The sequence below is a fragment of the Micropterus dolomieu genome, linkage group LG08 (assembly GCF_021292245.1).
Source record: "Micropterus dolomieu isolate WLL.071019.BEF.003 ecotype Adirondacks linkage group LG08, ASM2129224v1, whole genome shotgun sequence".
NCBI classification, from domain to species: Eukaryota; Metazoa; Chordata; class Actinopteri; order Centrarchiformes; family Centrarchidae; genus Micropterus; species Micropterus dolomieu.
The window spans coordinates 5,673,950-5,689,504 of NC_060157.1; the positions used below are offsets into that span (position 1 = coordinate 5,673,950).

The 15,555-nt window shown below is 38.1% G+C and overlaps 1 protein-coding gene and 2 non-coding genes across 4 annotated transcripts in view; all 3 read left to right on the forward strand.

Moving 5' to 3' along the window:
- LOC123975540 (natural resistance-associated macrophage protein 2-like) overlaps window positions 1-15,555 on the forward strand; it is a 21,892-nt gene that overhangs the window by 2,730 nt on the left and 3,607 nt on the right. For both annotated transcript variants that reach the window (XM_046057103.1, XM_046057104.1), the window contains exons 3-13: window positions 349-497; window positions 1,285-1,407; window positions 4,126-4,245; window positions 6,378-6,484; window positions 8,033-8,103; window positions 8,227-8,294; window positions 11,167-11,322; window positions 11,413-11,571; window positions 11,672-11,758; window positions 12,765-12,884; window positions 13,131-13,280. In XM_046057103.1, the coding sequence (XP_045913059.1) occupies window positions 349-497; window positions 1,285-1,407; window positions 4,126-4,245; window positions 6,378-6,484; window positions 8,033-8,103; window positions 8,227-8,294; window positions 11,167-11,322; window positions 11,413-11,571; window positions 11,672-11,758; window positions 12,765-12,884; window positions 13,131-13,280 (1,310 nt within the window). The remainder of the gene's footprint in view (window positions 1-348; window positions 498-1,284; window positions 1,408-4,125; window positions 4,246-6,377; window positions 6,485-8,032; window positions 8,104-8,226; window positions 8,295-11,166; window positions 11,323-11,412; window positions 11,572-11,671; window positions 11,759-12,764; window positions 12,885-13,130; window positions 13,281-15,555) is intronic.
- Window positions 14,577-14,649, forward strand: trnak-cuu. Its single transcript has one exon. It is a non-coding gene; the product is annotated as a tRNA-Lys (tRNA).
- On the forward strand, window positions 15,312-15,384 carry trnak-cuu. The gene has a single exon. It is a non-coding gene; the product is annotated as a tRNA-Lys (tRNA).

Genomic DNA, 15,555 nt, shown 5'->3' on the forward strand with positions numbered 1-15,555 from the left:
TGTCTATCTATCTGTCTATCTATCTATCTATCTATCTATCTGTCTATCTATCTATCTATCTATCTGTCTATCTATCTATCTATCTATCTATCTATCTATCTATCTATCTATCTGTCTATCTATCTATCTATCTATCTATCTATCTGTCTGTACATCCATCTACTTACCTACCTACAATAATGACTTTGCTCTGCTAATAACCAGTAACTTCTGCTTTACAATACAGTTGCCATCATCAGATGTAAACCTGGAAGCAAAGTGTGTGTGTTCCCCAGATTGCTTTACTCTGGAGTTGTGTGTGTCTACTGCAGTGTATATTTTTTGCTATTTACAACATGTTTTGAGCAGGTGACATGGTGGAAGAGAAAGCAGTGATCAAGACCACACACACACACAGAGTCTCCGCACCGTCGGTCTTCCTCCAGAAACAGGATAATGAACCTGTTTCTAGTACTTACTTTGATCAGAGGGTCCCTGTTCCTGAGGAAAACAGTGAGGTAATCCATGAGTCCATGAGAATATATGGATTACTAAAAGTGAAGATAAACCATGAGATGATATAAATGTACATACAGTTTTTATACTGTGATGACTGTTTTATATATTATTATTATATATCTGGGTATATTAGACCCTTGTGTGCAATGTTGTTAATCAGTGAGTAGGACTGCATAACATCCAATATTGGATTTTTATATGATTTTTAAAGATGAACAATACCACTTCTGTGTCTGTACATTAAATATAAAGCTACAGCCAGGAGACGGTTAGCTTAGCTGGAAGCACATTTACTAATGAACTATATATCTGTTTTGTTTGATTTATGCAAAAATGACAATGATGTTTTTAAACTTTCTGTACTGATCAAACAAGCAACTCACACCTATTAATTTAGTGAGCTTAAGACGTGCTGGTAGGAAAATCTTGTTACCTTTGGACAAAGCCAGGCTAGCTGTTTCCCCCCGTTTCCAGTCTTTATGCTAAGCTAAGCTAAGAGGCTGCTGGCTGTACACTTATATTTACCATGCAGACATGAGAGAGGTATTAAACGTGTTCTCTACATTTCCCTAAATGTCAAACCATGCCTTTAATCAGCTGGATTAGGCAAAAACTTATTTTAAAAAAATTCTCAATTGATTTAGAAAATGTGCTTTATCATAATATATATCGATATCATGATATGAAACACATATACACAGTGAGAGTTTATCACCCACCCCTAATTGAGAATTATGCTTATTTCCATCAGTTGTTTGTAACAGCTTGTATTTGTCTCTCCTGTAGATGGGGATTAGTCTCCGTAAACTATGGGCCTTCACCGGGCCGGGGTTTCTGATGAGCATAGCCTACCTGGACCCAGGTAACATCGAGTCTGACCTGCAGTCTGGTGCTAAAGCTGGCTTCAAGGTAGGACTGCAAGTAACTGCTATTTTCAATACTGATTTCTCTCTTATTTTATTAATGTTTGGGCTACAAGATGTCAGAGGTGACGGCTTCAAATTGCTTGTTTTGTCTGATCAACAGTCTAAAAAAAAGAGATTTAAGCGAGACAAAGAAAAGTAGGATGAAGTAAGTAGTAAGTAGTAATGAATTAATGAATTATTAAAATAGTTGAAAAATGTAACACTTAATTGTCATCTCTTCACCATCAGCTGTGCAGCATCTCTCTAACTCTGCTGTTTGTATTCACCATGAAGTTATACAAAACAAATTGGCTGGACATTAGAGACTCTCACTATAGTGTATGTCAAAGTTTAACAAAGGTGAACTTTACTCTCCAATAACTGGAAACACATTCTTGAAATTGTTAGTTGCAAAGGCTTCAAATAAACAGAATGAGAGGTTGAGTGAATATCATGCTGTGATATTGAGAGTGACTGAGCACTGAGCCTGAAGCTTGACTTTCAATCCAATGTTGTGTAATTCTTTTCTAGTTTTTTTAGGATCACATCCTGCTGCCATTCAGAGTGATACTTCTGCAAAATATCAACTTATTTGTTTTTAAAAAAAATACCAGATATTTAAAATGTCCCGGTATTGTTAGGGTGAAAACATTAAAATCATATATACTAACGAGAAAAGTTATGGATGTAATGATTGAATTGAAACATTTATGGTTGATTTCATTCAGCTAAAGCAGTCAAGTTTTCAAATATAGTAAAAGAAGACAAGACAATATCTAGTCTTCTTCCAAGTTACCAATATTGTACTGATGTATCATCCAGCTCAGCAAACAAACAGAGAAACACACGTGGGTGAAAGCATAACCCTGCTGGCAGCAAGAATAAAACTACACTTCTTTTATCATTTTCCACAAATAAACGGTGTTGCAAAAGTGGAAGTAGAAGGTGAGATGGTGAGGCATCAGTAAAGGGCCTAAAATATGTTGAGTTTGTGAAATGATGGTCACAAAACAATCTCAATGAAATTGTAAATCACCCTCTGTAAAGCTGTAAAAAAAAAAAAAAAAAAAAAAAAGCTAAGAGCTGGAAATTCAAGTTGGAGAATGTGTAGAAAAGATTTAATTTGTAAAGGATTATGTCAATGGTGAGGTTACACAAAGACTCCACACATTTCCGGGTAGTTTTTGTAGAGACCTCTCTTCACATAGAAACACCTGGACAGCACACAGATCTCTTCTTTCCCACCTTCTTTTTAGTTGGCAAACAAGAAAACTGCATTGCAGCCAACATGAGACGAAGAGCTGGGCAGACAGCTTGGCTGGCCAAATAATTATTGCATGATTAATGAGCCATATGATCAGCTTTATGAATATTTAAAATGATCAATCACAGAGAAGTTCAGCCTGTTCACTTTCTTACTACTCTCTGTGGTCACTGTCACTGTGTTGTAGTGCAGCCAAATTCACAACACAGTTGCGAAATCCAAGTAAAGGAAAACACCTTTATACACAGAGATGTAGGTAGGTAGGTAGGTAGGTTTATTGTCACAATATAACAAGTTTTAGAGTGAAATTGTAACTCCTGCTACATCGCAGACAATATACATTAATAAAGAATGAATTATAAAAAATGGTAAACCGAAATAAACTATCATCACTGGAGCAGTGCTGAGGGTGAATTAGAGTTTAAGAGTCTGATAGCTTGGGAGAAAAAGCTGCTCTGCAGTCTGGTGGTGCAGCAGCTGAAACTTCTATAACTCTTCCCAGAAGGCAGCAGGGTGAACAGGTTGTGGCTGGGGTGGGTACTGTCCTTTAGTATCCTTTGGGTTCTGCGTAGGCACCTCCCCTCACCGATATCACTGATGCTGGGGAGATGGCAAAAGCAGGACTCAGAGGCAGAGCAGTTAAAAGGAATCAATCGTTTACTTGGTAAGAAGATTACCAAAAGGTAATCAGTCAGCGAGGGCAAACAAAGCAGGCACGGAGGGTAATGGCTAATAAAGGGTAATGTAGGAATAGGGGTTAAGGTGACTGGAATGGCGAGAACACACAGAGGGCAACTACAGGGCAGGTGGAGAATGGCAGGTATCTGAAATGACTGGAAAAACAGGAAAATGACTAAACAGAGGGAGGTACTGTGAAATTCTTTTGTGTATTCAGTTATATTTACATTTAAAACAAGAAAGAAAAGGTTTGAGATGAGAGAAAGTCCTTCTTAACTTTATTGCCACACAGACGCCAACCGTCACTGAGCAACATACGGCAAGCTCAGGTTTCCCACTCGCACTGAAACACAAGGCTGCCGTTTTAAGATGTATACACAGTTGTAGTCTGGACAGGGGGCTGAAAAGTAGAGAGAAAAGATGTGTTTACCGGCTTAGTGTGAATGTGCTGCCGGAGATAAAGGAAGTGCTTTAGTATATATCTGAGTACAAATTCAAACCAGAAAACTGCATGAGATTTTGAAAGTAAAGTATTTTTGAAAGCACTCAGTCAGAGTAACCTCACCACTGATGGGATTGGTGCAAACATTTTATTTATACATTCTCAAATTTTACTACAAATCTTTTCAGACTTGTTCTAAACCATATTTGTTTTCACACACTACGACACTTTGGATTTACTTGCAAACACCACTTCATAATCTCAAAAACGTGTTGCCCTTTACTGGAGCTCATAAGATGGTTGATTAACAGATGATGCCTCTGTTCTCATCCTGCCAGCTCCTCTGGGTGCTGCTGGGAGCCACGATCATCGGTCTGCTGCTGCAGCGGCTGGCGGCTCGGCTGGGCGTCGTTACAGGGATGCACCTGGCTGAAGTGTGCCACCGCCAGTACCACACTGTGAGACAACGGCAATCTCAGCAGTAGATTACTTCCCTTTTGCGTGAAATATCTACACACAACGTGTTCACTGTTTTCTTCTGTGATTGGTCCTCGCTTCCCAAATACACTGTGCCAATAAGGATGTCTCAGCAGCAGTGGGTAGATGATCTGAATGAGAGGCTGTAAACAGAAGTGGTTCTGGATGACTGTCTCGTTGCATAACCAACATTGAGCTCTGTTGTTACAGGAGCTGTAATCCTGGGATTATATGATCAAAAAATTTAATTGTGAGCTTAGGATAGTTATCAAAACTGTGAGAAAATGGGGAATCTGTTTATATTTAGAGTGACTTAGTGGATTATTATAGCTTGTGTAAAAATGTCTCTGCTTCTCTAATACCCGGAGAAGAAAAACCTGTTAACCACATGGCTGAAAATCATGTGACTGGCGAATGTGTATTTTTTTAATATCACTACTGACACTTCAGACCTATGGGCATGTATCCTCAAACAGTCATTGTGGATACAGTTGGTGAGGATTGCAATGGAAACCCAGTATTCATGTTAAGGATTTTTTGACCTATTATTAGACCCTGCAAAAGCCATTCTCTAAACCTGACCTACCTTTCGCTGCCTCTCTCTTCCTAGTCCTGAGTCCTTCTCTCACCAAAGCAAAGAACAGACACTCTGCAGCATGACTGGAACTGATATCTACATTATGCCTGCTCAGGTTGAATTACAGGGGCTGGCCCAACTGGCCTGATAAGCGGTTTCACATGAATACCATGAATGCCTCAGTTGTCCAACCACCATCACTGACTATATATCTTTTTCCACTAGTCTTAAAAATAAAATAAAAGACCATAGTATCAAAATGAATTTGTGTGTGAGTGTAAGAGTGCAGTCAGTCTACAAGGCACCCTCTCAATAACTTGAGCCCACGACACCAAATGAACACCTAAAATCAGTGAGATTGAATCACTACTGAATATTAAGTGTTGAAAGTTACATTAAATACCACTAAAATGTTGTACTATCCTATGAAGGTGGTTTAAATTCCCCTCTTTGAAATTTTAACTTGTACAATTTCAGTTTTTCAGGTTAACAAAATTCCATTCGAAGACAATTTAAGCGTGTTTCTGTCTTGGATCACGTGACTGTCAAAGTGTAACCTGATAGGACAGAAGTCTGATCAGTTTTATTCAGGTTCGATTGATTATGTTTGGGAGCCAAGATGTTCGTGTGAATTTTGGTGTCTGGTTGTAACCGATCCAAATTCAGCATCTTGAATTTGAAAATGACAATTTGAATGTGAGCAGCTTGAATATAGTTTTTTTGTATATTGAACCCAATAGTCCAATAAAATAACCCAATAAAATAAAAAGTATAATCAAAGTGTGTAAATTGTAGTAGGGCTGCAGTTATTTATAATTCATTGTCAAAATATAATGATAAATATCCATTGCAGTTTCCCGGAGTTGACTCTTCAAATCACATTTTTCTGTTCAAATCACCCAACAAAATTCAGTTTCAGATACAAAACTGAGAGAAGCAGAAAATTCGCCGCTTGGAAAAGCTAGGGGCCATTAATTTTCTGTTTATCAACTAATCAACTAATCATCTCAGCCCCAAATTTGAAATGACCCTCTGGAAATTTAAAAGATGCAAATTCAAACCACATAGCTTTATATTCAGTGTTATTTCCAAGTATAACAATTATAGGTGTTCATTTGATAATACAATTCTAATTATTATGAATTATTACATAATAGAAGATCACATTGTTTTTCTGCTTTTAATATATTTGTAGTGTTTTTGTATTAAATAAAAAACTATTAATGGTAGAGTAAAATATTTCAATGAATACATTTCATAATAATGTTTTCATTTGCTTATAAGATAAAAATTCATATTGGCTTTCTAGCTTTTTGCAGGTATTTGTTTGATATTTACATCTGTTTTAATTACCATCTTAACAGTTCTACCACACCACTGAGCAGTCACATGCATACGCCTCTTACATGACACGTCCTTCTTTTTACTTATATCTGAAAGTCATCTAAAACATAATTAGATATTTCCTCTGTTGGTAGTTGCATTGTGTTTTCATAACATAACATCACATGACGCTGACATGTGTCATCTGTCCAGGTGCCTCGTATTATCCTGTGGTTAATGGTGGAGCTGGCGATCATCGGCTCTGACATGCAGGAGGTCATCGGCTGTGCCATCGCTTTCAACCTTCTCTCCTCTGACAGGTGGTGTGAACAGACGCAACGTCCATTTAATAGCCGCTTGGCAGTGGTGGAGGAAGTATTCAGATCCTAAACTGAAGTAAAAGTACTAATACCATACTGAAAAAATATTCTGTTAAGTATAGGTCCTGCATTGATTAAGTTACTTTAGTAAAAGTATGTAAGTATAATCAGGGAAATGTTGAAATAAATATTGAAAGTAAAATAATATGCAGAAAAATGTATCCTGTGACTGTTACACTATTATATATATATATATTCTTTTTTTTAACTCATGCATTAATGTAAAAGCAGGATTTTACTGTTGTAGTTAGTTGAGCTCAACCGTTTGGATATTTCTCCTAATTTAATAATTAAAAATATAAATATTTTTTCAATTTAAATGATTGTTTGGTTTGTACGAAGTTCTAAGAATAGTGATAAATGCCTTCACAATTGACCCTTCGCTAACCCACGCCCTGAACACGCGGCTGGCCAATCACAGCACTTTCATGGCCGCGCTCCATTGACTCTAATGGAAAAAGAGTCGTTTTCTAGCTTTCTTTTACTGTATTTTTCCAAGATATGCTGTTCCTGGGTCACTTATAATAATTAATTTATTCTCTTTCCAAAACCTAAAACAAATCCAGAAAACTGTAGGCTGTAGATTGTTCGTAATGTAATGTTAGTTAGCTAACGCTAGCAAACTTTCTACTGAATGTAGTGTTATAAAGCCCTACTGTTCTGTTTTTTAATGATTGTAATGGTGAACAGATACCTACCCAGCAGTACAGGAACAGTGTTGATCCTTAATATCGTTATCCTTTGTCTCATAGTTAATACGGTGGTTCACTTTTACTCTTTGATCTGTAGGCTTTAACTTCTGTCTTTACATTTTTCATGTCCGTCTGACAGCCTGAATACAAACTTCAAATGCACAATGCAACCGCAAAACTGTCTGCTTCTTTCTGAGATCGTTTTTTTTCCTAAAATTAGACAATATTTCTCTGGAGAGTGTAGTAATAGACAGTGGCAGCGCGAAGGATCAATTACCCAGAGCCCTGAGTGACACCTTCACAATGCTTATTTTTGTCCAAATCTCAACATTATTAACAATACATAAAAATAATCAAAAGGAAAAGCAGCCAATCACATTTTAGAAGCTGGACCCATGAAATATTTTTAAATGGAAAATGATGTAAACGATCAACGAATGGTTGACAATTAATTGTCTTTCAGTCGACAAATTGATTAATCGACTGTTTCAGCTGTACTTCCATATGTACCTCCACATGTTTTTAATGTTCATATCTTCATTTGTAAAGTAAAAAGTAACTAAAGCTGTCAGATAAATGTAGTGAAGTGAAAAGTACCATATTTCCCTTTGATTTGTAGTGGAGTAGATGTATAAAGGGGGGTGAAAAGAAATGTAGAAGTAAAGTACCTCAAATTTGTAATTAGGAACAGTACTTGCGTACTACTACATTACTTGCTTCATTACTTCTTCTGTGTTCATTATTTCTTCTGTGTGTTTGTGTGTGTGTGTGTGTGTGTGTGTGTGGTCACCCATAGGATCCCACTGTACGGTGGTGTCCTCATTACCATCATTGATACATTTGTCTTTCTCTTCTTAGACAAGTATGGTAGGTTGTGTCCCCTTGTGTTTTTTACATTTACGTTTTCAAATTATAGTGAAATACAGTTACTACAGCAACAACAACAGCAACAATCCTATCCAACAATCTTCCTAATTTCTTTCTGTGCAGGCCTGAGGAAGCTGGAAGCCTTCTTTGGTTTGCTCATTACCATCATGGCCGTCACCTTTGGATATGAGGTTCAAGCATTTACATCTGAATTAATAACAATAGCAACAACAACAATAAACATGTTTTACTTGATATTTCTCCCACCCATATCTGTCAACTTGCTGTAACATCTAACATAATAGTCCTAAACCAGTCACCACTATTAAATAAGAAAATGACACACAGGCTCAAATATATCTCACAGCAAGAACACCATAATATAATAAGACAGTAAAAATATCATTTTTGCACGCCCACAATGATATTATATACTTCAATAATCCCCTAAATTTGGTCACAACACAACACAGCACCTAAACTTGATCTCAGTAACACTTAGGTAAGGGTTTTGGCTCTGAGGTGCCTTTAGCGAGTTGGAAAATAGAAGTGGCACAAACAAACATTAAAAAACTATTTAAAATCAAGAAAAGGGGAATAAACAATGTTTTTTATACAGCAATTTTCAAGACAAAATTACAAAGTGATTTACATGGATGAACCAGGATAACATTACATTTATTCTTTTACCTGATGCTTTTATGCAAAGCGACTTACAATTCCTAAGTATGTTAGAGGTCTCACGCCTCTGGAGCAGCTAGGGGTTAAGTGTCTTGCTCAGGGACACATCAGTGGATGTGTCACAGTGGGGAATTGAACCCGGGTGTCTCACACCAAAGGCATGTATTTTATCCACTGCTCCATCACCGCCCACATTAAATTAAACCATTTCATGACTGCAATGAAGCAAATAAAATCAGACAATTAAAATAATAGAAAAACAAGACATGCTGGAAATAAAATGGTGTGCTAACATTAATAAAAGGCTTCTTTTTTTAAATAAAAAAAATACGTTTTACCTAAATTATACCTAAATTGCCATGGAAGCGTTATTCCTCCAGATTAGCCTCATCCTGGTCAGGCTAGTTTTCAGTTTTAGATCAAGAACAATCAGTGTTACACTTAATGTTCAGTCAGTGTTTTCTCCAATGTTCCTTTTTATTGCTGCACACTGAACATAAAACATATCACATTTGGACCCGGGCTGCACTTATTGCACAATTAAAATCTTAAGTCACATCCCTCTCTTTCTTATGTATCTGTACAGTATTCTAAACTACATATGGACTTTAAAATGCACTGCAAAAAAAAGTTTAAAAATAAAATAAAAAAATAAAAATGTATCCCTTGTCTGTACAGGACAATAAAGCATATCTTATTTTATCTAAATTTAGCCTAAGAGTAATAAACATTATCACCATTTATTCCATTTTTAAATGTCTGTAACATATAATTAAAAAATCAAGGACTGACAAGTATCTTAACAACATAATACAGTTTTCTCACTCGCTTTAGTACATTTCTCAGATCAGGATGGAAATTCTCAAAACTACTTGTTCAACCTCCACCTCAATTTGTCACTTGTGCACATCATAAAAGCAATTTCTTATTGTTTTGAACAAATTACAAATGCTTTGACGCATTGAAGCAAATGATTATGTACAATTGTCTGCTGTTTCCAACATTATCAGTGTATATATATATTTAGAGAGAGAGAGATCGTCTATAACTGTCAATCATATTTTCTATACATGTCTATTAGACTTTTTTTTGTAAATGTCTCCTTACTGTAATTGATGAAGATGATAATGAAGTGGATAATAATCTGTGAACAGGAACATCAGCCTAAGGAGTGTTACACATGCTTACATTTCTTCCGTTGTGTTATGCAGTGCTGTAAAACAGTCCTTTCTTTTTCTTTTCTGCATCACAATGACATGGTCTGTCAACAGATTACAGTATGAACAGTAAAAACGTAACTGTGAATCCTGTTGCAATGTATAACTTTATACTTTTGAAATTGATATTGAAAAAGTGCAGCCTTGTGCATTTTCAATCATTGTCATCAAAACGTTATATAGCCATAGTTTACATCAGAAAACCCTTACAGAGTACACTGTTATATTGATAAAACTAAACATTTTGACTATCTTGTTCATAAACAATGAGACAAGGACTTGTCATTCTGATGGCACTTGCATGTTCAGTGACATAAAGATTTGCTTTTGAGAGATAGACAAAGGATTTTGAGCAAGTTATGAGCTTTTGCAGGTAATCCACCGTGTTGTGCTGTTTGTTTGATATGTTTCGAGAAATGCACTTACTGTTTTGCAAATGTTAGGGAATGATTCGAGAAATGTACCAAAGCAAGCGAGAAAAACTATAAAAACTGAGAAAACTTTAGTTTCTTGTAAATGCTAATTATCATATTTTCTTGCTATGAAATAAATTACCTGGCAGGGGTCCTATTTGATGCTTCAGACCTATTTAATGTCATGTTGCATCTATTCATTGATTTCAAATCTCAGAATCGTGTTTACTCTCATGCAGCTAGTTTGGTTCTTTGAAAGCAGTTTGAGGATTGATTTGTTAATCATGGGTGAACATTGTAAAAAAGGCAAAATGAAAGGGTTGAAACCATGATCAGCATTTGTGTGATAGGCTGCTTGCTGATCGTGTGATTGCATTGAGGTGTGTGTGTATCCTGTGCACTGTGTATCCAAACCTGGACTGATCCCTTCTTAGTTGATTTATTACTTTCTTATATATATATATATGTAAATAACTGTTAGACTTAGTTCTGTTACCGATGTCAGCTGGGATTGGCTCCAGCCCCCCGCGACCCTGTACGCAGGATAAACGGTTGACGATGGATGGACATAGTTCGGTTAATCTTTTATAACTTGCATCTGTTTATTCCACATTTATATATTTTGTCATTTATTTATGTCATCTGTATGTTTGTGTCTATTTGTCTAGCACCGTAGCAAATTCCTCGTACGTGTAAAATACTTCTTGGCTGTAAAGCTCTTTCTGACTCTGATTCTGCTTCCTCTCTGCCAGTATGTGACAGTGAGTCCAGACCAAGGCCAGCTGTTGAAGGGGATGTTTGTGCCATACTGTGAGGGCTGTGGGCCTGTTCAGCTGGCGCAGGCCGTCGGCATCGTGGGAGCCGTCATCATGCCTCACAATATTTACCTCCACTCTGCTCTTGTCAAGGTGCGACCAACTTCTCGATAGTTTAAATCTAGCTGCAGTAAACTCTATGATTGTATCAGCAAACCATTAAGTGTCTAAATGTTCTCTCAGTCTCGAGAAGTCAACCGGTCGAACAAGAAAGAAGTAAAAGAGGCCAACAAATATTTCTTCATTGAGGCGACCATGGCGCTGTTTGTCTCTTTCCTCATCAATGTGTTTGTGGTGGCTGTTTTCGGCGAGGCTTTCTATGGACGCACAAATGTAGAGGTGGTGAGTGTCTCTGCAACTGCTTTACTTATCAAACATGAGTGAAATGTGTGTTTTCTGTGGCTGCCGTGCTACAAGTCTACATATTTTATTTTTATTCCAGTACAGCATATGCAATCAAACAGGAAGTCCTCATTCACATCTATTCCCTCTGGACAATGCAACTCTAGAGGTGGACATCTACAAAGGGGTACGTTTAAAGCTAGTACTCCACGCCATTATTACTACAGCACTGTTGAACTTGAGGGGTAGGTTTAGCTTGGCAAGTTATCTTTTTAAAGGGGTACTCTAGTTATTAAGTACTGGATGTGCCAGAGACAGATTTATAAACAAAACCACAGAGACGAAGATTGTCAGGTTTTGCAAAGCATAGACACGGGAAAGCAGGGATAGGACAGATCAGTTTAAATTGTTTTAATAATTAAATCAGAAAAGGTACTCTGGCTTACTTTTCAGGGGTAGTCAATCTAGGAAAGCAGTCCAAAATAAACATAAATCAAGGGGGAATAAGGCAGAATACAAAAGCCACAAACCATTAAAAATGTAGAACAAACGGGAGGATGGTTAGAACTGAAAAACTAAATCCAAAGAAATCCAAGTAACAGGCACAGACAGAGACACTTGACAATTAATGAATGACAAAAGACAAGGGAAAACACAGACTAAAATACAACAGAGGGCTTGGAAACAGGTGAAACAGAAGGAACACACAGACAGAAAGCAAATTAAGCAAAACACAAGAGATAGAAACATGCAGTGCAGTTTGCAATACAGGATTTCTGCCAAAAATTGTAGTATAAAGTTTAAAAATGCGCAAACATTTTTATCTGTGTTTTGGTCTCCACCAACTCCTGAGGAAAGATATCTGGCTCTCTATCTGCTAAATGCTCCACCTCCACCTTGTCTGTCTGCTGTTTGCTGCTGAGCAGGTGGCATACCTGCCCAAACAGTGAGCTGAAAGATGCTAAAACACTATGAAACTGAGGTGAACTACAGTGTTAGGTGATAATGTTCTGTAGGTTTTACTTTCACATTTTATCCATTATCCATTTGAGCTGCTTAAAATTCCAAATGTGCGTTTTTTTAATTTTAATGATGTATGCAGACCCGCTGCTGTTGTTTGAAGCGGTACTTGTTTTCTGGTGAATGTAATGATGTTTTGTTGAACGTCCTTTCTGTTTGCGTGTGGTTTGCAGGGAGTGGTGCTGGGCTGTTTCTTTGGCCCGGCAGCGCTGTACATCTGGGCTGTGGGGATCCTTGCAGCTGGTCAGAGCTCCACCATGACTGGAACATACTCCGGCCAGTTTGTTATGGAGGTCAGTGGAGAATCAAGGACTTGCACAAAAACACACACACAGCACAAACAAGCAATGGAAGTGTCAAATCAGTAACTGTAACTGCTTTGCTGAATTTTTCCTTTAGTTGTGGCCTAGTTTTGGTGGCTTTGAGCTTTATTTATTTAAGCAAGGTAATTGCAAACAGCAGTGCATTTACTGAAACAGACATAAACAAGTGTGGCTTTCCTGTAAATGTCACAGACTGATGTGTTTCCCTGCCCTCAGGGATTTTTGAACCTGCGCTGGTCGCGTTTCGCTCGGGTGTTGTTGACCCGCTCCCTCGCCATCACTCCCACCTTGCTGGTGGCCATCTTCCAGGACGTGCGGCACCTGACAGGCATGAACGACTTCCTCAATGTGCTGCAGAGCATGCAGGTCAGGCAGCGGTGAAAACTGTTTCACTGGCAGCTTCAACTAGGGATTCACCATCATTCTCCACTATCGCCTGTTTTATCTTTCATGTATTTCCCTTTACCTCACAGCACTTTATCTGTGAAGTGCTTTTCGATTCATTCTTATAACCTTCAATACAAGAAGGAGGACATTAATATGATTAATATGTACAAGCAAGGCAGGCTTCATTTCCAAGTAAAATAACCAAATTCTTAATCTCATAGACTAATACATTTATTATTATCATAAGCTAAAAATAAATGGAGTCATTTAGCAAAATATTTGAATATTTTGTTATTTATAACCTTAATGCCTTAAGATAGATACAGTAGATAAAGAGAGAGAGAGAGAGAGAGAAATTCCAGTGTTGCAGTAGCAGCAGTTACACAAAAACAAAAACATGCATGAGGTAGGTAAAAAATATAAAGAAATTAAATACAATTAGAAAATTTACAAATATATAGTATACATAAGTACAAATAAAATGACTTAAGATATCCAATTAAGTGGAGTAGAAGTATGAAGTTGCAAAAAATCTACTCCCTTACTTTCCACCAATGGCATTTTGTGTAATTTGCACATAATGTAATACTTTCCACAGTACTTATTCCATCAGCACAACAATAGAGGTGTGTCATAAACATCATTAACAGTCTGTGTCCGACCACTGCATGTAGTGGCTAGCTCAGTCGGTAGAGCATGAGGACATTGGTGTTTTAGGGTCAAGCTGATCATAAATGGATGAAAATGTCAAACTCCTCTACGGAGTACAAGCAACTATACAACTACAGCCCAACTAGCATACTAATACACACCCTGTTTGCAAATAAATGAAAACTTACATAAATTCACACCAAGCAACTTTTCCTGACTACCAACGGGCATTTAACTGCGTCCACATTGAGCAACTTCCCGTTTAGTCTTTTTTGTGTCTTTTTGGTCCACCCGAGGTAGACGTACAAACGTTAAACCTAAAAAGTTGCAGAGGTTTTTGAGATACTTCCCAAAAGTGTCTGCAGCTGAATTTGACTTCTGCTAAGAGGATAGCTCTGACTAAATTAATTCCAAGGGCCGCCCTCACCCACCTCAATCAGCCATCATCGAGAGTCTGTGGCGACCATTGCATGCAGTTTCTGCAGCGAGTCCAGCACAGATTGGCTTTCTTCCCAAGCATGCCATGAACATGTTGGTCACATGATGCCAGTGGCAGGGTATGAGCCCCATGGTAGGCAGCGGTGTTTTGGGAGAGCCAATCAATCAAAGACAGAATCAGAAACGGCCCGGCTAGCTCAGTCGGTAGAGCATGAGACTCTTAATCTCAGGGTCGTGGGTTCGAGCCCCACGTTGGGCGTTGGTGTTTTAGGGTGAGGCAGATCACAAAATGGTGAAAATATCAAACTTCTCAACGGTGTACAAGCAACTATAAAACTACAGCCCTACTAGACTAGTAACCCCAAACCCCTGCAAATAAATGAGGATTTACATAAATTCACACCAAGCAACTTTTCCTGACTACCAACGGGCATTTAACTGCGTCCACTTTGAGCAACTTCTGTTTAGTCTTTTTTGTGTCTTTTTGGTCCACCCGAGGTAGACGTACAAACGTTAAACCTAAAAAGTTGCAGAGGTTTTTGAGATACTTCCCAAAAGTGTCTGCAGCTGAATTTGACTTCTGCTAAGAGGATAGCTCTGACTAAATTAATTCCAAGGGCCGCCCTCACCCACCTCAATCAGCCATCATCGAGAGTCTGTGGCGACCATTGCATGCAGTTTCTGCAGCGAGTCCAGCACAGATTGGGTCTCTTCCCAAGCATGCCATGAACATGTTGGTCACATGATGCCAGTGGCAGGGTTTGAGCCCCATGGTAGGCACTGGTGTTTTGGGAGAGCCAATCAATCAAAGACATCATTGTACTGTTGTTGTAGCATAAAGAAGGCAGCCTCCACCATTCAGAGTGTTCTCTGTCCATGACACAGCTGGGAGAAATGTGCTCCATATAGTGGTCAGAAACGGCCCGGCTAGCTCAGTCCGTAGAGCATGAGACTCTTAATCTCAGGGTCTTGGGTTCGAGCCCCACGTTGGGCGTTGGTATTTTAGGGTGAGGCAGATCACAAATTGGTGAAAATATCAAACTTCTCAACGGTGTACAAGCAACTATAAAACTACAGCCCTACTAGACTAGTAACCCCAAACCTCTGCAAATAATTGAGGATTTACATAAATTCACACCAAGCAACTTTTCCTGACTACCAACGG